Genomic DNA, 22,742 nt, shown 5'->3' with positions numbered 1-22,742 from the left:
TACTAAAATAATTGGTCATACACTAAGTAGATTATCATACTTGGGTTTTGGTTTCTTTAAAGAGCATGATGAAAAAGCTGGAGAGGCCCCTAAGACAAATAGTAAAAAAGTTTAAAAGTTAAAAAATTGTTATTTGAGGAAAAAACCATACAGTCTGCTTTTGTTAAAATCTTAAGGAGTAACTTCAAGAGTATCTTCAAAAACCAAATTGTTTCTGCTTGTTTTCTTCTCACTTGCTTAGATCTGTAGAGACACTTTGGCTGGCAGCACCACCACAGAGTGTTAGCCAACAGGGAAGGTGGTTGCTAGACAGGTGGCCTCATTTTATTTTATTTTTAAAATATTTTATTCAACTTTCTGTTTTATATTGGGGTATAGCCAATTAACAATGTTGTAATAGTTACAGGTGGACAGCGGAAGGACTCAGCCGTACATGTACATGTATCCATTCTCCCCCAAACCCTCCTCCTATCCCATCCCATCCCATCTAGGTGATCTCAACTTTAACTTCTCACCAACTATAGATTGTGATTCTCCTGCTGCCAATGAAATTAGTTCCTTTGTCTTACCTGTAACTCCACCCATACCCCATTTCTCTGGTTATGACTCCTGAGTGCCCAGATCCTTCCTCATAATCATCCTTGTCAGAGTCTGAGTTACAGACCCAGCCTCAGGCTTTGAGCTCTGGTATCTTAGCCATGATATTTGCAATCAAGGGCTCGAGTGTTGTGGAACTGATGAAGCTTTTTGTCTTGTAAGAAGGCTCCCAAGGAACTCTGTCCCCCCAGAAAGAGAAGAATCAAGAGCATCCACACTCTCCAGTCCTCTTTAAACCTCATCTGTTCGCATTTGTTTTAAGTTTGTTGTGTGCTTGTGGTTTTTCCTCACCCACCTGTGCAATTTCTTCCTGCTGCCCATGGCAAAAATTCTCCCTGCTTGTGTGGTGCGTCCTCTCACCCAACCCAGTCTCCAGGGATCCTATGGTTGGGAAAGTCCTAGGAGAGAGGTCTACCTTTTTTGGTCCCTTTAAAGGCTGCCTTTGTGCTCTGATGTTCCTCATAGATCCTCTTAGTGAACTAACTTCTTTAAACCATGGTTTTCTTTCAGCTCATCAAGGTGGCGTTGGAGAAAAGCCGGGCAGCTGTGGAGATCCAGAATGTGTCTCTTGCTCCTCCTTCCCTGACAGGAGGGGACAGTAACAGGGGTCTTCAGGAGGAAATGCTCCACCTGAGGGCTGAAATTCACCGGCACTTAGAGGAGAAGAGGAAAGCTGAGGGGGAACTGAAGGAGCTAAAGGCTCAAATCGAGGAAGCAGGATTCTCCTCTGTGGCCCACATCAGGTAGGACGTGCCCAGAGAAGAGGAACCTGCTGATTGAGAGGCTGCTGTAGCCAAGGGACCACATTGCTGCAGCCAAGGAATTCGTGCCACCATGGGGCTTCTTGGTCCACATCCCAGGCTCCATGCATGCATGGTTCTACAGATTCTTAGAAAAGCTAATAATACTAGATAATGCATGTGTGTGTGTGTATGTGCTCCATGTCTGACTCTTTATGATGCTATGGACTGTAGCCCACCAGGCTCCTCTGTCCATGGGATTTCCCAGGCAAGAATACTGGAGTGAGGGCCATTTCCTCCTCCAGGGGATCCTCCCGACCCAGGGATCAAACCCATGTCTCTTGCATCTCCTGCATTGGCAGGTGGATTCTTTACCACTGTGCCACCTGGGAAGCCCTGAATAATGATGATTATCAATAATTACCATTTGAACTAGGTGAAAGTGAAGTCGCTCAGTCGTGTCCGACTCTTTGTGACCCCATGGACTGTAGCCTACCAGGCTTATCAGTCCATGGGATTTTCCAGGCAAGAGTACTGGAGTAGGTTGCCATTTCTTTCTCCAGGGGATATTCCCGACCCAGGGATTGAACTCGGGTCTCCCACATTGTAGGCAGACGCTTTAACCTCTGAGTCACCAGGGAAGCCCTATTCAAATAAATCTGGTCTTAATTCAATATAGAAATGCCCATTATCTGCTATACATATGACTGTCACAGTGGAAATCTTCCAGTTGTATGACAGGTATTGCTCTTTTGAATTGACTGGAATGTGTAAGGAATCTCCTGCTACCCAAGATGCTTCACTGCTGTATGCAGAACCAGAACAATCCATGAGGAGGAGGGTTTACACAGAGCCTCCACTCATCTTTCTCTCAGCAGCACAAATCCTTAAATTGTGGAATAACAATTTTAATAATCTCTTCTGTTTTATTTACTTTGCAAAAGTGGGAAGTAACTTATTCATTGGCTAGAATGCCTCTGCCTTTAATCTTTCCCTTCGCCCCCAAAAGAAGCTTGGAAAACATGCTGATAGCATAGGGATAATCTACTCACTCATTCGTCCATGAGGGTCACAATCCTCATGGCCTGCTGTTTAGAACACAGCTGTGCAGATGAACGCTTCTAATCCATACCCTATGGTTTCCCTGCCTATTGTGTGCCACTTAAATGTCCCTGAGTCATAGAATAATATTAATATTAGTACTTAGACATCTAGCACAATGTACCTTTTTACTGTTAAGGAACCTCAGGCCTAAAAAGTTCTAGCAGACTTGCTGAAGTTTGCATAATAGTCCATGGCAAGATCCCTGGCTCCCAAATATTAAATTCTAAGCCTTTTCTCCTATATACTTTATCAAACGTTTTTTGAAATTCTCTTGCAATCATCCTTTGTTCTGGTTCTTCTACTCTGAATCATCATGATATTTCTCATCCTAAATTCTACTTAAGCTAAAGCTTAAGTTCGATTTAAACTTCATTGTGTGTAAACTTTGTTGTGCTATCATGGGCGAGAACAGCACATCTCTTTCAATCCCACAGCTGAATATAGAAGCACCATTGCTACTGTAGAAGATTGACTATGTAATTCGTAATTCTATGCAATTCTCTTTTGGGAAGATTTTGTTGAGCATTGCTTTTCTTAGTTTGTATTGTGAAAAGAGCAGGGTTTTTCCCCCAAATACAAAGTTATGACATAACATTAAATATTCTTTATACACATGTGCCCCTTTCTTTCCCTGTTACACCTCAGTTTTAGCAAAATACCTGTTCCCCTTTTCTCCGTTGAGGAAACTCTCACAGTCTCTCTGATTCCTGTGTCCTAAACCATGCTCATCCTTAATTCACTCTAGACAAGCTCTGCTGTATTCCAAAACTTTAGGATTCTGAGAAACGCAATGTAGAGGCACAGCCAACTGCTGGTCCTTCAGGCTGTGAATTAGCTACTTCCTTTTTCTCTCCTGGTCAGCAGTTCTCAACGTGCTTAAGAATCACCTGTGGAACTTAAATAAAATGTGGATTCTTAGGCCTTAGCTCTAAAGCTTTTTAAGCAAGCACCTCCTAGGATTCTGCTGTTAGTATTCCTCAGGTCTGCAGCTGACAAGAGCAGAATTCTATAACTTCTCAGTTGCAGACACTGAACTAACCATAGCACTTAAGAATTTCGTGTAAGCATCCAGTGGCTCCGCTAAGTCAATGAAGTGAATTGCCATTTTAAGTAAATTGCCTTATTAAAGCCATACTTTTTATTGCTTTCATCCAATCCTAGTGAAGGATTTGCTGGGAGGAAAAGCTGCAACCAGAATATCTTGGTGAAAATTAGTTGTTTAGCCCATTATATCTTCTCAGCAAATATGAATATTCTATGTGCAGCTGGCACTGTGGAGGCTCTGGGGACACTAGGTGAACAGGACAGACAGAATCCCTGCTCTCATGAAGACGATCTCCTATCACAGGAGCCAGATAGAAAGCAACTAATTAGCATAAGTACATTTGACTATGATTCTGGTTAGTGTTGTTTGTTTCTTCTGTGTTCCTGGGTCCCAGTTTCTCATCCAGTAGTTTAAAAATGACTGATGATAATTAATAGAACTGTAGTCTACATAATAATAAGTTTCTCCCAGGCAATGTCCTTTTTTATTTTTTATTAACAGTTTAAGTATCCTTGTTTATTCTACAGGCCACTGAAAATTAGAACATGAGGTTGCAAACACGGGTAAAGACAAGTAGACTGTGTGTCTTGGGTCCAAGATTTTTAGTGATAATGCTGCCAAGTATTTATGGGAGTGTGGGGAATCTCCTGCTCTTCCTGAGCCTTGATTTCTTTGTATATAAAATAAGGGATGTTTTAATAGGTCTCTGAGGTCACTTCATGTACTGGGGTGTCTCTGAGTCTCTGATGGACTGAGTTGTGGGTTAACCAGGCTCTTAGGAAATGAGGCCAAGAACAGACCCGGCCCCTGACTGTGTATGTTTCTTGCAGGAACACCATGCTGAGCCTTTGCCTTGAGAATGCACAGCTGAAAGAGCAGATGGGAGAAGCAATGTCTGATGGATGGGAGATTGAGGAAGACAAGGAGAAGGGCGAGGCGATGGTGGAGACTGTGGTTGCCAAAGGGGGTCTGAATGAGAATAGCCTTCAGGCTGAATTCAGAAAGGTCCAGGGAAAACTGAAGAATGCCCGCAATATCATCAGCCTCCTCAAGGAACAGCTGGTGCTGAGCAGCAAGGAAGGGACTAGTAAGCTTAATCCTGAGCTCCTTGTGCACCTGGCCAAGGAGATCAACAGAATGAACACAGAGCTGGTTTACTCTCCTGGAAAGCACCAATGCCTAGAAGAGGAGGGTGTGACCACAAGGCCGTGCCCCAGACCCCGGAGCCTTGACCTTGGGGCTGCCCTCACAGTGGATGCTCACCAAGTAAGTATGGGGTTAGATGAAAAGCCCTTGGAGAAAGGCTGGAAATGTCCATTTTTACCTTAAACAGGTCTGCCCCGTGGGTCAGGAGGCACCACGGGAAGGGCAGCCTTGCACCACAAGTAGTGGTGACACCGTTCCTCTAACATCCAGCCTTTAGAAAGGCTTCTTTTATAATGTTATCTCATGAATATTGCATGAGTAGTTAACTTTCATAAATATTTGAGTGCTTAATTTTCCAGGCAAGACACTAGGCACTGGAAGCAGGCAATAAGACTTCATCTCTGCCCTTCAGATATTCAACATGGTGGGGAAAGATGGCACAAAACCAGATCATTTCCATAGGATGCCATATAGAGCCACACAGGGCTTTAAGGCAGCCAGTCAGTGGTGTGTAATGACATCTCTTACTTATCACTGTTGTGTACTTCACAGCTCAGCACAGGGGTCTGCTCCTGAGCCTCAGAGGAACTGTCAGGATTCTCTAAGGGGAGGGGGCTGAGCTGCTGCTGCTGCTAAGTTGCTTCAGTCATGTCCGACTCGGTGGGACCCCATAGACGGCAGCCCACCAGGCTCCCCCATCCCTGGGATTCTCCAGGCAAGAACACTGGAGTGGGTTGCCATTTCCTTCTCCGATGCATGAAAGTAAAAAGTGAAAGTGAAGTCGCTCAGTCGTGTCCGACTCTTTGTGATCCCATGGACTGCAGCCCGCCAGGCTCCTCTGCCCATGGGATTTTCAGGCAAGAGTACTGGAGTAGGGTGCCATTGCCTGCTGAGGATTAAGTAAAATGGATTGCAGAGGACTGAGAGAACAACTGGCTAGGAATGCAGAGAGAGATGAGTGGAGGTTTCCATCCCTTCTCTTTTCAACCATTGAACAAACATTTGCTGAGGGTTCCTCACAGACTCAGGCGGCACTGTGCTGTGTGCTGTAGCAACAGAGATAAATAAAACATCACCCCAGCTCTCCAGGCGCTCAGTCTGGAAAGCAAGTAGCTGCCAAGTGGAATGAGGAGTGTTACGACAGACACATGGATGAAGTACACAGGGTTTGCAAGGCGAAGTGGCCACCACTGCCTGGGGAGGAGCTCAGATGGCCCTGACTCTGTGCTGGCTCTTTTCACAGCTGGATAACCAGCCCCAGACCCATGACCCTGGGCCGCAGTCAGAATTTAGCCTCTCGGGATCCACGAAGCACCTGCGCTCCCAGTTGGCACAATGCAAACAACGCTATCAGGATCTCCAGGAGAAGCTGCTGATATCAGAAGCCACTGTCTTTGCCCAGGCCAACCAGCTGGAGAAATACAGAGTCATGTTTAGTAAGTCTTAAGTTCACCACCACCTGTCTTCTCCCTGAGAAGCTCATGCTTTGCAGACTTCACTCTTCTTTCCCAGTCTCATGGCCAATTTAATCCTGACTATGACCTTAGCATTGTGGAAGTGGATTGTTGTTGTTATTTAGTCGCTAAATCATGTCCAACTCTTTTACAACCCCATGGATTGTAGCCTGCCAGGCTTTTCTGTCCTTGGGATTTTCCAGGCAAGAATACTGGAGTGTATTGCCATTTTCTTCTCCAGGGGATCTCCCTGACCCAGGGCTCGAATCCACATCTCCTGCTTTGGCAGGTGGATTCTTCACTGAGCCACCAGGGAAGCCCATGGAAGTGGATACTTAACTTCAATTTGCAGATGGCAGAAACAAATAAATGAATAAAGCAAGTTTGCAGTGACAGCATAGGGAGGAAATGAGCTAACATCCAGCTTCACTGATTTCTGGTACAGTCAACAGACTGCCTTACCGCTCTCAACATATGTTGATTGTTTCTCTTCTGCTCCTCTTTGCACCACAGTAGACTCTTCAAAAATGTACCATGTTGTTGGTCTAGAATCGGTGCTTTCTCGTAGAACTTCTACAGTGACATAAATGTTCTGTATCTACGTCACATGTGGTTATGGAGAACATGAAATGTAGCTAATCCAATTTGAGGATTTAAAGTTTTATTTAATTTTTATCAGTTTAACATAAAACAGTCACGTTTATAACACTTACAGAACAGTGCAGATCTTGGTGTCTTTGAACCTGAGTTAGTTCTGTTCCATCCAAACATTCCCTGAGCCCCCACGAACAAAGCATTTGCTAGTTTCCCTGGGGCTTGTAGAGCTGATAGTATGCAGTGTGTGACTTAAACATGTCTGGTCCCAGGGAAGCCCAGGTTATCTGCAGGTAAGCTCACCAATGGGGAATAAGCTCACCTAGTGGGGAGGTCCTGCTGCCTGGCACAGGTGTTTCCTCTCCCACCTCAGTCCAGAGAAGCATCTATCCCACTCGGGGTCTGACCTCCCCAAGGGCCAGGGTGCATGCTGCTGAGGATGAGGGTATGTGGGAAATTTCGATCCTCTGTAGCACCCCCATCTGTCCCCAAGCAGGTGGATCGTCAGTGAAGCAGGACAGCAAGCAGGTGCAGGTGGACCTCCAGGACCTGGGCTATGAGACCTGTGGCCGAAGTGAGAACGAGGCTGAGCGGGAGGAGAGCACCAGCCCTGGTGAGAGCTTGGGTGTGGGGCTCGCCCTCCCCCACTAAGGGCAGCCTTCACATTTGGGTGCTGCTGGCCAACCCCATGTCTGATGAGGAGCAGGGCTGAGGGGTGCAGTAGACTGAAAGGGACACAGGACAGAGGGGGACAGAAAGTTTGGAGAACTCATGCCCAAAATGAAGCTGAGAGTGAGTTTGAATTTCTACAATTAGTTTTCAACATGCTGCCTGTTTAAAAAAAAAATTCAGCGTGAACTTTAAAAAAAGATGTTCCATCCAACTGATTATTTCAGAAAAAATACTGTGTCTGTGTTAGTCACTCAGCTGTATCTGACTCTGTGACCTCATGGACTGCAGCCCACCAGGCTCCTCTATCCATGGAATTCTCCAGGCAAGAGTACTGGAATGGGTTGCCATTCCCTTCTCGAGAGGATCTTCCCAACCCAGGGATCAAACCCAGTCTCCTGCATTGCAGGCAGATTCTTTACTATCTGAACCGCCAGAAAAAAAAAAAAAATACTAAAGTCTATTTATTAATGAGAGGATCAAATGAGCTTTGAGTGAGTCAGTGAAAGTTGCTCAGTCATGTCCAACTCTTTGGGACCCCATGGACAATACAGTCCGTGGAATTCTCTAGGCCAGAATACTGGAATGGGTAGCCTTTCCCTTTTTCAGGGGATCTTCCCTTCCCAGGGATAGAACCCAGGTCTCCCATGTTGCAGGTGGATTCTTTACCAGTTGAGCCACTAGGAAAGCCCAAGAATACAGTACTGAGTAGCCTATCCCTTCTCCAGCGGATCTTCCTGACCCAGGAATCAAACCAGGGTCTCCTGCATTGCAGGCAGATACCAACTGAACTATCAGGGGGATATGCAAACTGAACATCTAAAAAAAGTGTTTTTCTGTACTTTAGCTATAGGGACATCCACCAAATTGAAATTGAGGAGAAAAACCCTGAGTAAAATAAAAGGTGACCACACCTGACTTGCAGGGCTCTTGGAGGACAAGAAATACAGCATATGGAAGCTAGCACAGTGCCAGCGCTGAATAAAGTACTGCTTTAACTTTTGTTCTAGTAATTATTGTCCTCAAGACCTTGAAGGGCATGGCCTCAGCAGCATGCCCAGCTTTACTCAGGAGGATGTCTTATCTTTTCTCAGAGTGTGAAGAGCACGATAGCCTCAGGGAAACAGTCTTGATGGAGGGGCTGTGCTCCGAGCAGGGACACCTGGACTCCACAATGACCAGCCCCCCTGGGAAGAAGCCCCCAGAGAGCCAACTAGGGAAGCAGGAGGAGCTCCGGGCATACGGAAAGTCAGAAGACATCTCTGTCCTACGTAAGGACATCAAAGATCTGAAGGCCCAGCTGCAGAACGCCAACAAGGTCATTCAGAACCTGAAGAGCCGGGTTCGGTCCCTCTCAGTTACAAGCGATTATTCATCTAGTCTGGAGAGACCCCGAAAGCTGAAGGCCGTTGGTGCCCTAGAGGGATCCTCACCGCGCAGTGTCACTGATGAGGACGAGGGGTGGCTGTCTGATGGCACTGGGGCTTTCTACCCTCCAGGGCTTCAGGCTAAAAAGGATCTGGAGAGTCTGATCCAGAGGGTGTCCCAGCTAGAAGCCCAGCTGCCAAAAACTGGAACGGAAGGGAAGCTGGCCGAGGAGCTGAGATCTGCCTCGTGGCCTGGGTAAGGAGGGTGCTCTGTGGATCATTGCTTGATTGAAGATGTCTAAGTTTATGTGTGAAATGGGGAAGCCCAGGCAGGTAGAAGAGAGAACCCATTGGGGCAGTCAGAGAGGACCTATTTCAGTGGTAGCCCTGGGTGTTAAGAAAGGACACATGACCCCTGCTGGGAGGTACCAGGTCCCTGGGATTTCCTCTTAGGAATGCCTTCATACAGTGACCAGACATACAAGTAGTAAAACTAGAGGCAGACTTCCTGGGTTTGAATCCTAGCTCCAGTACTTACAGGCTGTGCAAGCCTCCTTAGTCTTCCTGAGCCTGTTTCTTTATCTATTAAATGAGGATAATAAGAAAACCTATCTCAAAGGGTGGTTATTAGGTTTAAATGAATTAATCCAAGTGCTTATAACAATGCCTAGCACATATTAAAGCTCTCAACCCTATTTGCCATAATTATTATTGTTATTAATACTTTGTGTTGAAAAACACTGGACTAGATGTCCATCTCTGTATCCAGGTTATCTATGCTGAGTAACAAACCACCCCAAAGTAGGGGATTCAAACAGTAATTTAGGTGGATTGGCCGGGCTTAGTAGAGGTAGCTCTCACTTGGGGTCTCTCATGCCGTCAGATGATGGCTGGGGCTGGAGTCACTGAGATGTCTGGCTAGACATGGCTTCTTCATCCACGTGTCTGGTGACACAGTGCTCCCTGGCTTCTCTCTTTCTGCACGTGGCTTCCTGTCTTCTGGGGCCTTTCCTCCTGGCCTGGGCCTCTCATAGTGGTTGTCTCACTTCAGCATGGTAGCTGGCTTCCAAGAGTCAGGAAGTAAAAGTTGCCCAGTGAATTGAGAGTGATTCCTGGACTTGGCGCAGTGTCACAGAGCCCACACGGATTTGAGGAGGTAGAAAATGACTTCTTCCTAATGATGAAAGAGGGGCACAGCCATATTGTAGCCAAGCATGTGGAACGGGAGCTTGAGTAACGGCCATCTTTGCAAAATACAGTCTGCCGTAATATAGATGATCTTTGAAGTAGAGGACATGAAAGGACTTATTTGGATTTTTAGTATTTATTGAGTGCCTACTCAATAAATATATTTAGCATTTATTATCAACTAGAAGTCTACACTATATTGGTGCTGTAAGGGAAGTAAAATACAGCACGGTATTTACCCCCACAGAACTTATTTTTCACTTTTGGCACATGACTAATGTATATTAAACAGTGGAGGAATGGTGGTGTACCATGTTGTCTGATGCAAGTTTGTCAGAACAGAATGTACTCTTAAACACATCCTTTGGTTTTGGTGCCAGAATTCAGCATAAACAGAGGAATTCTTAGAGATGCTCTTACAGAAATCTCTACAGAAGCCCCCATAGCTTAATTTTCCATTCTTACTCTTTCCTCTTCTTTCATTCATTAGGAAATATGATTCCCTGATTCAGGACCAGGCCCGAGAACTATCCTACCTACGTCAGAAAATACGGGAAGGGAGAGGTATCTGTTATCTTCTCACCCAGCACTCAAAAGACACGGTAAAGTCTTTCGAGGACCTCCTAAGGAGCAATGACATTGACTACTACCTGGGACAGAGCTTCCGGGAGCACCTCGCCCAGGGCAGCCAGCTGACAGAAAGGCTCACCAGCAAACTCAGCACCAGTAAGTTAGCCTCATGGCTTTGGGACCCTCTCAGTGACTCCCAGAGCCTAGCCCCAGGTGGCCACCTCACCTCCCACAGCTGTTAACCCAAGTCCTGCTTCTGCTTCATTCCTGGGGGCCGTTATTGGATCAGGACTGGCCGGTAGGCCACACAGAGGAGGAACCACAGGGTCAGAGAGGCCGTGATTACAACTGTAGAAACGTCATCATTTATGGAATGTGCCCTTTGGGAAAGGAGGCTGAGTTCATCCAGTGTTGGGGGAGAAAGGGAGGAGGGATGGGAGGACTTCATAGCAATAAAAAGAGCTCTGAATCGAGAACTGCAGGACACAAGCTCTAGCCTGATGCTACCATTCAGTCTCTGTGGGCAAATGACTTACCTTTTGACATCTCGTGTTTCTTCGCCTATTGCCTGGCATCACACATGAATATAATTCAAATAGAGATAAAGGACAGCACCATGCCCACTTGAACGTGGGCACTGAACATCACAGCACACAGGCCAGGAATACTGGTCACAGTTAGAGTCTTTTACTTAGAATTTCCTGAGAGCACCCGAGGGGGCACAGCAGGATCAGTTTTGGGGGCCAACCAGCCCACATCCCAGTGGTGCCGAGGTGGGGCAGGGCTGTTGGTCACTTCCTCAAAGCAAGAGCAGGTTCTACGTGAAAGCTACGAGGGGACACAGAGCTCTCACCCGGGAGTCGTTCTGTGGCAGGCTTGGAGCCTGGTATGTTACGGAGGGAATCTGGCCAAGTGCCTTTTAAACTTTTTTTTGCATTGATTTGGGGCAGAGGCAGTCATGATGGTGATCGCCAGGTCAGGGAAGTTCTGCCTGGCGAGCGCTGGAGATCCTGCAGGTTTGTTCTCTAAAGATGCCGCCTGAGGTCTCCCAGATTAATTCTTCCACATGTCCTGACCACACATAGCATGGTCACTATTTTGCACTCGAATAGGCTCTTGCACTTGTAATGTGTAAAGTGAGACCTGTTTAATTTCTTACTGTTTCTTTCTGAATTTGGTTTGCAGAGGATCATAAAAGTGAGAAAGATCAAGCTGGACTCGAGCCACTGGCTCTGAGGTAATTCAAATAGAATCTGGTAAAGTAATTGGGAACAAGGCCTAAGGGATCAAGGAGGGCTGCAACTTCACAAGTCAGAAGTGGGGAGGTGGGTATGGAAAATACTGATTGTAATGAATTAATTTGTTCATGAAACACCTTCCTGTTCTTTTTAGCCTAATTCTTTACACCCTTTTGATAGAATTCTGTTGATTTCTATTTGTATAATGATTCTCCAGGCTTAGTAACCTGGAGTCAGTCTGACCTAAAAGTAAACTTACCAAATTTCAAGGGTCCTTGGCACCCCAAGGATCTCTTCTGTTCCCCGACTCTGTGTGTTTAAATACACGGTGTGCTTTTTGCCAAGTTGGCTTACCCCCAAGTTGAGTTAGCAGCTAGTTTAGTGGCCACACAGTTTCCTTGGGAAAAAAAGAATTGGATTACAGTTCCTAATAAAATTCCTCAATGTTTCAGATCTTGGGAGGCTACAGTGCCTTGGAAATCAGTTTTCAATGAGTCACTGCATATTTTATTATTATGTACAATAAAGTTCAGGCTCAGAGTTCTTTGTAGTTTCTAGATCAAATCCCTTTGTGTCATGAGTATGCTTTAGACCACTCAGTACTCCTCAAAATATCTGCGGTGAAGGACAAAGGATTTTGTTTTTATCTCTAATCTATCATAGACACACACATGGTCTGAACCTTAATCAGCCAGATGATTCTATTTACGTACTCTTGGATGTTGTGAGAATGCCACACTGCTGTGTTTCTCAGTGGCTCACCGTCCATTTCCGTACTTATGTTGTTGGAGACCGGGAACCAGCAGTTCTCGGACTCCAGCTGTCCTGGGGACCACGCTTGGAGCAGCAGTACCTTAGAGGGCTGGCTAAGCCCCTGCGAGTCCTCAGTGTATCATGTGGCCAGTGCACTGGGCATCTCTTGCTTCCCCTCCCTCTGCACCCGGCCTACTTTCCACTCCTAAACCAGAGATGGGTAATTTCATTTATTCTTTGCAGGCACGGTCCCCCTGACTTTTCCTTATAAGGACTAGCTCATCCAGTGATTCTGGCTTCCCCTGTTGTCCTCCTTCACTCCACTAGGCTTAGCAGGGAGCTGCAGGAGAAGGAGAAAGTGATTGAAGTCCTGCAGGCCAAGCTGGACGCCCGCTCCCTCACACCGTGCAGCAGCCATGCCTTGTCAGACTCTCAGCGCTCTCCCAGCAGCTCCTCCTTCTTGTCTGACGAGCTGGAAGCCTGCTCTGACATGGACATCACCAGCGAGTACACACACTATGAAGAGAAGAAAGCTTCACCTGGTCACTCAGGTAGCCTCCACTTTCTGAGTGGAACCGCCTTTTTCTAGGCTGAGAGGAGACGTCTACATCCAGGCTTTATAGATACACCTTGGCATGTGTCAGGCTGAACCAGGCAAACCACAGTGGGAAGAGTGAGAAGAGGATGGAGACTTCTGTTTCCCCACTGCCTCACGGGCACACAATCTGTCTGATTGATCTCCTTCTTTAAGATGGGATGTCTTATCCCTCCAGCCAGCTGCAGCTCCTGAACCCCTGAGTTTCCTTAGGTGTCCACATATGCTGCTGCCCTTGCCTGGTATTTTTGGAGGTGCCTTTGTCTTGGTTCCCAGCTTTGAGCCCCACTGTTACCTCTCAGGTGGCTTTTCTCACTGAAGGAGCAATCTGCAAGTAAGGAATGAAAGCTGCTCACAGTGCTTGTGCTTGGTGCTCTCCCTGAAAACAAGGCTCTGGCCTGGTTAAATTGTAAGATCAGATTCCGGTTCTTTGTAGAATACCAAACATGTTCTTTCATTCATGGGTTTTGTAGATTCCATCCATCATTCGAGTCATTCTGCTGTACTGTCTTCCAAACCATCAGCAACCAGTTCATCTCAGGGGGTTAAGGCCGAACCCAGCAGCAACCCCGTCAGCTTCCCAGCTCCCCAGAATCCCCCCAAGGAGGCCATCCAGGCCCATCCAGGTATGCACTAGCCAATGGGGCAGGGGCTTCATCTCCTCTCACTCAGCTCTGACTTTTCTTCAGAGACAAGAAAAGCATCATTAGGAGCTTAGATACATCGAATCCTAGACAAAAATCAAGAGACCATTCAGATTCACTAAGAGGGTCTGATTAGTCTTTAACTACTGTAGAAAAATAAATAATCCACATCAGACTTTGATCTGCATACCAGTTTTGACCAGTCGTTGGCTAATCATTTTAAAAGAATCATCTTCATTTCTTTCTCTCATTTCACCCTGGGAATCAAAGAGGCAAAATGTTTCTCTCAGGATTATTGTAGCCAGAGAGCAAAAAGAAATTTCCATCTGCTGTCCCTTTGTATGTTTTCCCCATTTTATCTGCAGAGGAGCCTCTGTAGTTGGTGGGGCTATTTCCTTCATAGCTGAGGATGCTTCAGTATCCTTAAAAGGGATTCTGTTCACATTACATTATCTTTCATGGTTTTGTGAATGAATCGGTGGTCCTTGATATATACATGGTGTATATCTTGGACTGACAGAGTTGTATATTTCATTTACCTGCCTCAGGTTAGTTACCAGGGGGTGTATTATACAATCACAGCTCCACAGTAGCAATGGCACAGAACGGGCAAACCTTATTCTCAGCTGCTGCCCCCCAACAAGACGGGCTGGCTGCCTGCCTTCAGTGTGGTTGTGGTGAGGCTGCATTCAGTAGAGATGCCTACAGAAGAACAACACTTTTCTTCTGCCATCCTTGTCTCTCTTGAGAGCAAGTCAACCAAATCTTAAGGAAAAGAATGTGTCCAACTCTTTTTGGGCTCAAAGTTTCTGGGCCAAAATTTCCAGCTAAACCAGGAAATCATGGGGAAAAACCATTCGTCAAGCACTGTAGACATCTCTGTGAATGCTTTGGGGTTAAAAAGAGCAGAAGGTCGAAGGTTTTAGAATCAGAATGAAGGAGGCCTGGGCTGTGTCACTTGGTAATTCAGGGGTCTTGTACTGCTCTGATACTATGTCAGCATCCTGGGATAAGGGATGTTTTTCAGAATGTGATCACCGTCTTCTGTGTGAAACAGTCTCCACAAGTCTAGACGTCTTGGTTTCTGCTCCCTCCGTGGGCTACATGCCCTTCAACTGTTTTTAGGAAAAGGAGAGAGATTCAACCATCAGAACTTCCCAGGCTTCCTGAAGTCTATAGATGGGCTGCATAATGATCACCTGTGAAGTTTTTTCTTTTAAAAAACTTTCTGCCAGAGTTTATGATTCAGTAGGTTTGCATCAAGGACAGAAGAATCCACAAATGTTAAGCATTTTTCTTAAACTATTTGAATGTCCAGACAGATTTGCATGCCACTGTGTCTCAGTTTCCCAAGGCTTTTATTTTTACTTTGGTGAATGAGCACAGTGATTTGGGATTCTCAAGTTTGTTTCCATCAGCCTTGAATTTCATGCATTAGTCATGCCAGCATCCCCACTCTCCTAGTCTACTCCAGTCCCCCTCAGGGTGAGTCCTGTTGCTCTCAGGAGTTCTAGGTGTAGGGGAGTCTTGACTGGCACATGCTGGCGGCAGCACCCCAGGGCTCCTGAGAGCATTCAGGCAGAGCCATCCTGGCCTGCCACACCCAGATGGCTAGGATGGGGCTCTCATGGCTGCCTGAGCTATGGTAATGCTACCTTGCCTTTTATAACCAATTGTTTTCAAGATGAGCATAGAATGTGAATGCAGGATAGCCCTGGCAGGGGAGAAGAAGGAGGGGGTGAGAAAAGTCAGCCTCTTGGGTAGCTCTGCTCCCCCTTGGCCATCTTAGTCATCACCACGTTGAATGACAGACACTCCCCAAGGAGACACCCGGTCAGGAAATAGTTTTACCTTCTCAATCTTTCACCCATTCTTTTCTCTCCCTTTCGGTCTAATGACTTATGTCCTTTCTCCCTAACTTTCTGTTTCTAGGCCTTCATTTCCAATCCATACCCACGCTGGTTAGCCTTCCCCAGGCACCACTGCCCTCAGCTCCACCCAGCTTCCTGCCTTTCAGCTCTGCTGGCCCTCCCCTCCCTGGCTGCTGTGAGACACCCATGGTCTCCTTGGCAGAGGCTCAGCAGGAGCTGCAGATGCTGCGGAAGCAGTTAGGAGAAAGTGAGCACTTCCTGCTGCATTTGTGTGCTTGCGAATGGTGGACCCACACTGTGTGTCTCTGCATGGCTTTGGCTGGATGGCAGAGTTTTAAAAATAACACAGGGGTACATGCTATCAGTGGACGATTGAGGCAGAGCTGCGCTTGCCGTTTTGGGAAATATATTTGCTGTTATCTTTCTCATGTGTGTGTTTCATCAGTTAGTAAGCAACTAACTATCCTCCTATGTGAAATAAGAAAAGAACTTCACATGATGAATTTTCCCTCTAGTAGTGCTTTAAAAAATACTGGAAAGCAATTTGAAATTACCTTGTAACCATGGTCTGTGCCTGTAAAGAAGAGCTTGGATGGGCCAGAGATTGATGGTCACCATACAGAGAGTGTCTAATGACCTAAGACCACAGCTGAGAATGTGTACACCTTGAGCCCCATTTAGACCACATTAGTATCCCTGAAATTGGATACACTGTCTACTCTAACATTAGTTTGATTTCCAGCGAGACTGAGATTATTTTTAAGGAGAGTCTGCACATGTTCCTTCCAGCAGGCAGTGACGTCTAAGAGGCTACCTTCTGCTACCAGTGTTACACGGGTATAGCAATCTAAGTACCTACCAACGTGAACATGGTCTTGCCTTGTGTGACAGAGCCAGGGCAGAGAACTAAAACTCAGAGAGTGAGGTTACTTGATCAAGGTCACTAGTAAGGGGGAGAAATGGGCTTGAATTTGGATCTGCTGCTCCTGGTTCCATGTTTCCATTATACCTTCTCCATCTAGAATGGTTTTGTTACAGTCCTGCTGAGAGCACAGGCTGAGCTCAGCTGAACCATCTGGAGGCCCCTTGCAAAAGTCTTTTCTCTCTTTAGAGATGACAGAAAGGTGCTATTCTCTCTGAACTAGAACTTGCTACCAGGCTACCATAGCAGATCTGGAACCAACAATTGATGGATAACAAATCTGTTCCATGCCGAAAGGCAAGAGTGTTCACTAGACTACTTTTCTTTTCTTCATTTCCTTTTCCTTCATCTTTCCACATTGTCACATTGTCTTTGCCCAAAGGGAAAGACAGGAAGAAGAGCACTGTGCATGAAATGGTCCGCTGATGCGGGTTGAACTGGAGTCACAACCAGTCTGTTCCATGGGCCAGATTTTGGATGGTCCAGCCTTGGCGAGAAAGGCTGTAGCCCTTTCTTTGCCTTGTTAAGCACAGTCCTCTCCGAAGAGCTCATCAGCTCTCCTCCCTTGCTTTAAAGCAAGCTTCCGAGTGGATAGTGGTGCATGGCAGCTTCTCAGGTCTCTATGGAGCTAAAATCTTCTTGTGCAAGTGTCTGTCTGGTGTTTTTGCATGGTTTAGGGCATGTGCTCTGTATTGTGTGGCCAGGGAGACTGGAACATGAGACTACTGATCCCTGTTACTGATAAGATTTGAAGCCTCCTACGACCTTGGTGAGAAAGTAAGCTGAGTGTCAGCAACCACTGATTTCCCCCTTTGCCTTGTGTGGCGTTGGGTTGAAAGAGGTGTGGACAAGGTAGGGAGTCACCTCTCTTTTAAATCCTGGACTGTAATTTGGATGCTTACAATTTTTATCCTCCTCCTTAATTTCCAGTGATCCCAATGAATATCGAGTATTTTTCAAATTGGGGAAGGGGAGATACTTGACAGTACTTCTCAAACTTTCCTGCTTATTAGAGTCAGCTAGGATGATTTTAAAACATTCAGTACTCAAGTTGTACCACATACCAATTAAGGTCAAATCTCTGGGGAACCAGGCACTGGTACTTGTTTTTACATTGTCTTAGATAATTCCAGAATGTAGCCAAATTTGAGAACAGTTATAAACAAGGATCAAAATTGGCAACTGCCAACTACATTAATTCCTCAAAGGGGGTTGGCTTGGTTGGAAGAAACCAGGACCTCACTCCTCACTCCTATTTCTTAGGCAGAGCTACCTGTTTACTCTGCTGCTCATGTCGATAATCCCTGGAAGAAAGCAGTCTTCTGAATGTGAATATCCTGAACTATAGCCAGTTCATTTCTTTCCCTCTCTCACCCAGCTGGGATTATTTTTAAATAGAAGCGGAGATGATGGAAAGGCCCATGATTTCACAGGATCTATGAAGGCATCAGCCTATGAAATGAAAGGTCCTACCTCCCCCATGGGAGAGTGTTCGTGACTCTTCAGATGCAAGTGATGACATTTCGGTTCCTTGAATCATGTTGAGTAAGATTCAAATCACCTCTTACCTTATACAGAACCTCCCCCAACCTCAGCAAAGAGTTCAGTCTGGAGTGCTGGGGCCACCATTCTAGCTGGATTTATGCCCCCTTCCTCTTTTGACAACCCCAAAGGAAAACTGGGAAAACTGGCACTTTAGCTTCTGGAACAGCAAGTACTCACAGGAACACAAACATTCCTGTTCACAGGTGTGCTCAGTGCTACGGCCCATCACACTCTTAACCCCTGACTTTCCCAGTGAGTTCTGCCCAGGAACTTCCCTGGACTCTATCATGAGGCATTATCATAGGAGCCAGGATTAGGGCCACAGGACTTTCCTTTTGTGCACATGGCTGACTTTATGATGCTTTATTCACCCCCTAACTCTTGTGCTCATGCTAGCAAATACAAGGGGTTAGAGTTGTAGCTTCTGGGGTATCAGTCTTCATGTCACTGGTATTCCGCAGCCGACTGGGACCTCAGCCCATGTGTCCCCCTCCAGTGCCTGCTCTTCTCAGTCACACATTTCCTGGCTGATCCTTGTGCTCTGCTACTGCTTCTCACTCATGTTTCCTTCTGCCCAGGTGTCACCAGTGTTCATCCTGCTTCCCCAGCCACACTGCCAACCAACCACACAGAAGCCAGATCGTCCCACTACCTCAACCCTCCCCAGCCCCTCTGTCCTCCAAGGGGCACCACGGACCTGGGCAGAATCCTGGAGCCTGGGTACCTGGGCAGCAGTGGCCAGTGGGACATGATGAGGCCTCAGAAAGGGAGTATATCTGGGGACCTATCCTCAGGCTCCTCCATGTACCAGCTTAACTCCAAACCCACAGGTAAATACAAAGCCAAGCAGGTCAATTGTTTCTCTAAACCCTATGAAACCCTGTACATGTACACTTATAACTCCCTTACATGCACCCCTATATGGGAGGAGGCCCATGGGGCTTGCTTAGCACTAGCTGTCCTGTGTTTGAAATCAAATTACTCTTTTTTTAGGGTAAAAGTGATAGGTTATTTAATTTTAAACCTTTTTTTTGTATTGAGGTATAGCCAGTTAACAATGTTGTGATAGTTTTAGGTGAACAACAAAGGGACTCAGTGATACATATACACGTACCCATTCTCCCACATACTCGCCTCCCATCCAGGCTGCCACGTAACATGAACAGAGTTCTGTGTGCTATATAGTAGGTCCTTGTTGGTTATCCATTTAAAATATAGCAGTGTGTGCGTGTTCATCCCAAATGCCCTAACTATCTCTTTCCCCCAACCTTCTCCCTGGCAACCATAAGTTTGTTGTCTAAGTTTGTGAGTCTCTTTCTGTTTTGTAAGTAAGTTCATTTGTATCATTTCTTTTTAGAATCCACATATAAGGGATGTCATACAATATTTCTCCTTCTCTGACTTCACTCAGTATGACGATCTCTAAGTCCATTCATGTTGCTGCAATGGCATTATTTTGTTATTTTTTACGGCTGAGTAATATTCCATTGTGTGTGTGTGTGTCTGTGTGTATACGTCTTGGTGAAGCCAATTTACTCTTTAAACAAAGTCACCTGAGCTCCCATATGCCCATGAGAGAGGACAGTGATGTTTAGGGATCTTGCTGAGAGACCACTGGCAGAGCCCCCCTAGTGGGCCCCACTAATAGACAGGATGCTCCATCTCTACCTCTTCCTGTCCTGGGTGGCTGCAGGGGCTGACCTGCTAGAGGAGCATCTTGGTGAAATCCGGAACCTACGCCAGCGCCTGGAGGAGTCCATCTGCATTAATGACCGCCTGCGGGAGCAGCTGGAAAACAGGCTCAGCTCTACTGCCCGAGAAAGTGGTAGGAGAGGCCCAGGGCCTCCTATTTCCAGTCTAATTAGGGATATTCTGAAGGTTGCCCTAGAGAAAAGAGTCACAGATTTCAAAGCACTGTAGTCTGCTTTCCTCCACTTGCTCCTTACAGTCAGCAAGGCAGGAGCAAGGACCATTCCCCTCCCTTTGTTGCTGTATCTGAGCTCAGAGAGTAACTCTCCTCACTGCAGATCTAACCAGATCTGGTCCCCAGAATCCTCTGGCTTCTTGTTCACCCTAAAGCTGCTCATTTGCTGCCTGCTGACTTCTGTGCCCTGGTTCTGTGATTGGTATGTGGTGGAGCCAGGTCTGCAAGGCCTCCCGCAGCCGCTCACCAAGGTGGCCTCCTGCCCACACTCTCCCCCAGGCTGCTGAAACTGGGAGGCCAGCCTTTCCAAACACCCTTGACCTGTCCACACTGCAGCAGGAGCAGCTATTTAGGGAATAGAGCCTCCTGAACAGCTCACCCAGGGCACATGAAATGCATGCAAAGAACCCATGCAGAGGAGCCACAGGAAAGCCAGGCATTCAGCCCAGCAGACTTCGTCCCACCAGGATACGAGTCCTTGGGGTTTTCTGCTGGGTTGGGACCGTGTCTTTGGAGACAGAGAATGAGCAAACAGAGATCCTCTGTTACACAAATGTGTAACTTACCTGCTTGCACTTCCCCGGACAGGCTCAACCTCTAACTTCTACAGTCCGGGCCTGGAGTCCACACCTCAGCTCTCCAATGAGAACAGAGTCCTTAGGGAAGAAAACCACAGGCTTCAGGCTCAGCTCAGTCATGTTTCCAGAGGTGAGTGCCAAAAGCCACAAATTGTGGTCATTGTTATATCCCTTTCTTCCCTGGCCACACCCATCACCAATTGGAGAAGCAAAGAGAGAAGGTGGAGAGAATAGAGCTACTCAGACCCACCAACATCAAACTCCCATAGCTAGAAAGGGCTATTTCCTGACAATGCCCAACCATGGGCCTTCAGACACCTAGGCTCCAGGGAGGAGGAGCTTTAGGAAATCCACTTCTGTGCAACCCACTTGCAGTAATTCAGTCATTAGCTATCAAACTGGACACCAGTTAGTGCCTGTCCTACCTCCCCACAACTCACAGCTAGTTTGGACCCAGGAAAGGGAGGAGCAGGAGGCCTAAACACCCTCTCAGGTTCTTCCAAGACCTCGCTGAAGCTCTCTGTGTCCCTCTCGTGCTGATGTGCTATCCCCATGTCTCCTCTCCATCTCCCTCCTTATACACTCAGGGTCCTCTTTGGTCCCTGGTCCTCATGACTGTGTCTGGAGGTGCTAGAAAAACATCTTGCAGAGCTTTCTCAACACTACTGAGTGGGAATCCATGTGTGGGCATCATTTCCTTTGGGGCCTGGGCGGGAGGGGGTGGGTGGTGACCTTAGTGTTAATTGAATTAATGAAATCAATGTATTTTCAATCACAAATTATTTTTATTTACAAATATTTATTGAATAGCCAAATAGACAAAGAATAGTGGCTAAGAGGATTAAGCCCAGAATGAAATAATGCTTTCAGGAAAGGAAAAAGACATTAAAAGAGGTTTCTACATAAGCCTCTTGATCCTTGGCAAAACTCACGAGTGGATTATTGCATAGAGCGTATGTGAGTACTTAGAAAATAGAGTTAGGAAGCAGAGTGTGTTCCCTAAAACAAGGCGGGCCATACTGAATCACAGCAGCAACCTCTTTCTGCAGAGAAAGAGGCCCCCACTCCTTGGAGCGTGTGGATGTAACAGCAGACACTGGCTTTGCCTTCCTAGCAGCATAAGCTGGCCTTCCTTTCACCTTAGTTCTGTTTGTCGGGATGGATGTGCTTGGGCTTATCTTCCTGCTGACCTTTGACCCTACAATCTACGCACTCCTGTGTCCTGCTTACCAGAGCACTCCCAGGAAACAGAATGCCTGAGGGAGGCTCTGCTGACCTCTCGATCCCGGCTTCAAGAGCTGGAAATGGAGCTGGAGCACCAAAAGGTAGACCGGCAGCAGTTACTGGAAGACCTGAAGGAGAAGCAGCAGGAGATCTTGCATTTCCAGGAGGAACGACTGTCTCTCCAGGAGAAAGACTCCAGGTTAGAGGGAGCCCATTGAAGATGGCCGCATTTTCAGATTTAGAAAAAGGGATATTGGCAAGTCAGTGAATGGTCCTTTTCAGAAACCTCGATATCCCCTCTGCTATTTCAGATTTATGGGTAACTTTGAACAGAAGGAAGGACTTCTCTAGGAATGACTTTTTCACTCCAAAGTTGAGAGAGTAAAACTCTCTTATGTAAGTAAAGCTTTAGCATATCAGATTCTGGAGAAAATACTTCTAGTGAGTTTTGGGATATTAGTCCCATCATCACCTAGGAGGTCTGCACCAGCCTTGGTGCTGCTTCCCAGCATAAACCCTGTAACTGCTGGACAACATGACAAGACACGGTGGGGCAGTAGGAACACCAGGTAGTGTGTCCCAGGTGTGATAGCTAACAGCACAGTTCTAAGCAAAGGCGCTTCACCCTCTGAGCCTCTCTTGCCACATCTGTAAAATAAAGGCAGTGGTCTTCATGACACCTCAGTTGACATCTAGGGCTAAAATTCTATGATGTAAAAGTTGGCTCAGAGCCTCTTGCCCTGATAGAAATCCACCTGCTCAGTGGACCCTTGCTTCTCCCTTGCCAGACTGCAACGTAAGCTGGCCCTCCTGCAGCAACAGTGCGAAGAGAAACAGCAGCTCTTCCAGTCCCTCCAGTCAGAGCTACAGATCTATGAGGCACTTTATGGTGACTCCAAGAAGACACTGAAAGGTATGTTTTCCCTTCTTCCCCACCCTGGGAGCTTCTTGTTCTTGCTAAAGCTTCCGGTGAA

The 22,742-nt window shown here is 46.6% G+C and overlaps 1 protein-coding gene across 23 annotated transcripts in view; it reads left to right on the top strand.

Moving 5' to 3' along the window:
- The window catches only part of LOC102407486 (phosphodiesterase 4D interacting protein), a 240,015-nt gene that overhangs the window by 203,857 nt on the left and 13,416 nt on the right, over window positions 1–22,742 (top strand). For 9 of the 23 annotated variants that reach the window (XM_044944463.2, XM_006049340.4, XM_025288001.3 and 6 more), the window contains 15 exons: window positions 1,108–1,340; window positions 4,317–4,752; window positions 5,876–6,068; window positions 7,174–7,293; window positions 8,444–8,972; window positions 10,395–10,630; window positions 11,660–11,711; window positions 12,793–13,016; window positions 13,534–13,686; window positions 15,637–15,822; window positions 18,621–18,872; window positions 19,736–19,867; window positions 20,555–20,674; window positions 21,778–21,967; window positions 22,557–22,681. In XM_044944463.2, the coding sequence (XP_044800398.2) occupies window positions 1,108–1,340; window positions 4,317–4,752; window positions 5,876–6,068; window positions 7,174–7,293; window positions 8,444–8,972; window positions 10,395–10,630; window positions 11,660–11,711; window positions 12,793–13,016; window positions 13,534–13,686; window positions 15,637–15,822; window positions 18,621–18,872; window positions 19,736–19,867; window positions 20,555–20,674; window positions 21,778–21,967; window positions 22,557–22,681 (3,181 nt within the window). The remainder of the gene's footprint in view (window positions 1–1,107; window positions 1,341–4,316; window positions 4,753–5,875; window positions 6,069–7,173; window positions 7,294–8,443; window positions 8,973–10,394; window positions 10,631–11,659; window positions 11,712–12,792; window positions 13,017–13,533; window positions 13,687–15,636; window positions 15,823–18,620; window positions 18,873–19,735; window positions 19,868–20,554; window positions 20,675–21,777; window positions 21,968–22,556; window positions 22,682–22,742) is intronic. The other 14 variants (XM_025288000.3, XM_045166055.1, XM_025287998.3 and 11 more) reach the window with 5 other exon arrangements.

The sequence above is a fragment of the Bubalus bubalis genome, chromosome 6, assembly GCF_019923935.1.
Source record: "Bubalus bubalis isolate 160015118507 breed Murrah chromosome 6, NDDB_SH_1, whole genome shotgun sequence".
In the NCBI taxonomy this organism is placed as follows: domain Eukaryota; kingdom Metazoa; phylum Chordata; class Mammalia; order Artiodactyla; family Bovidae; genus Bubalus; species Bubalus bubalis.
This window is presented reverse-complemented; position numbering and strand designations above follow the sequence as displayed.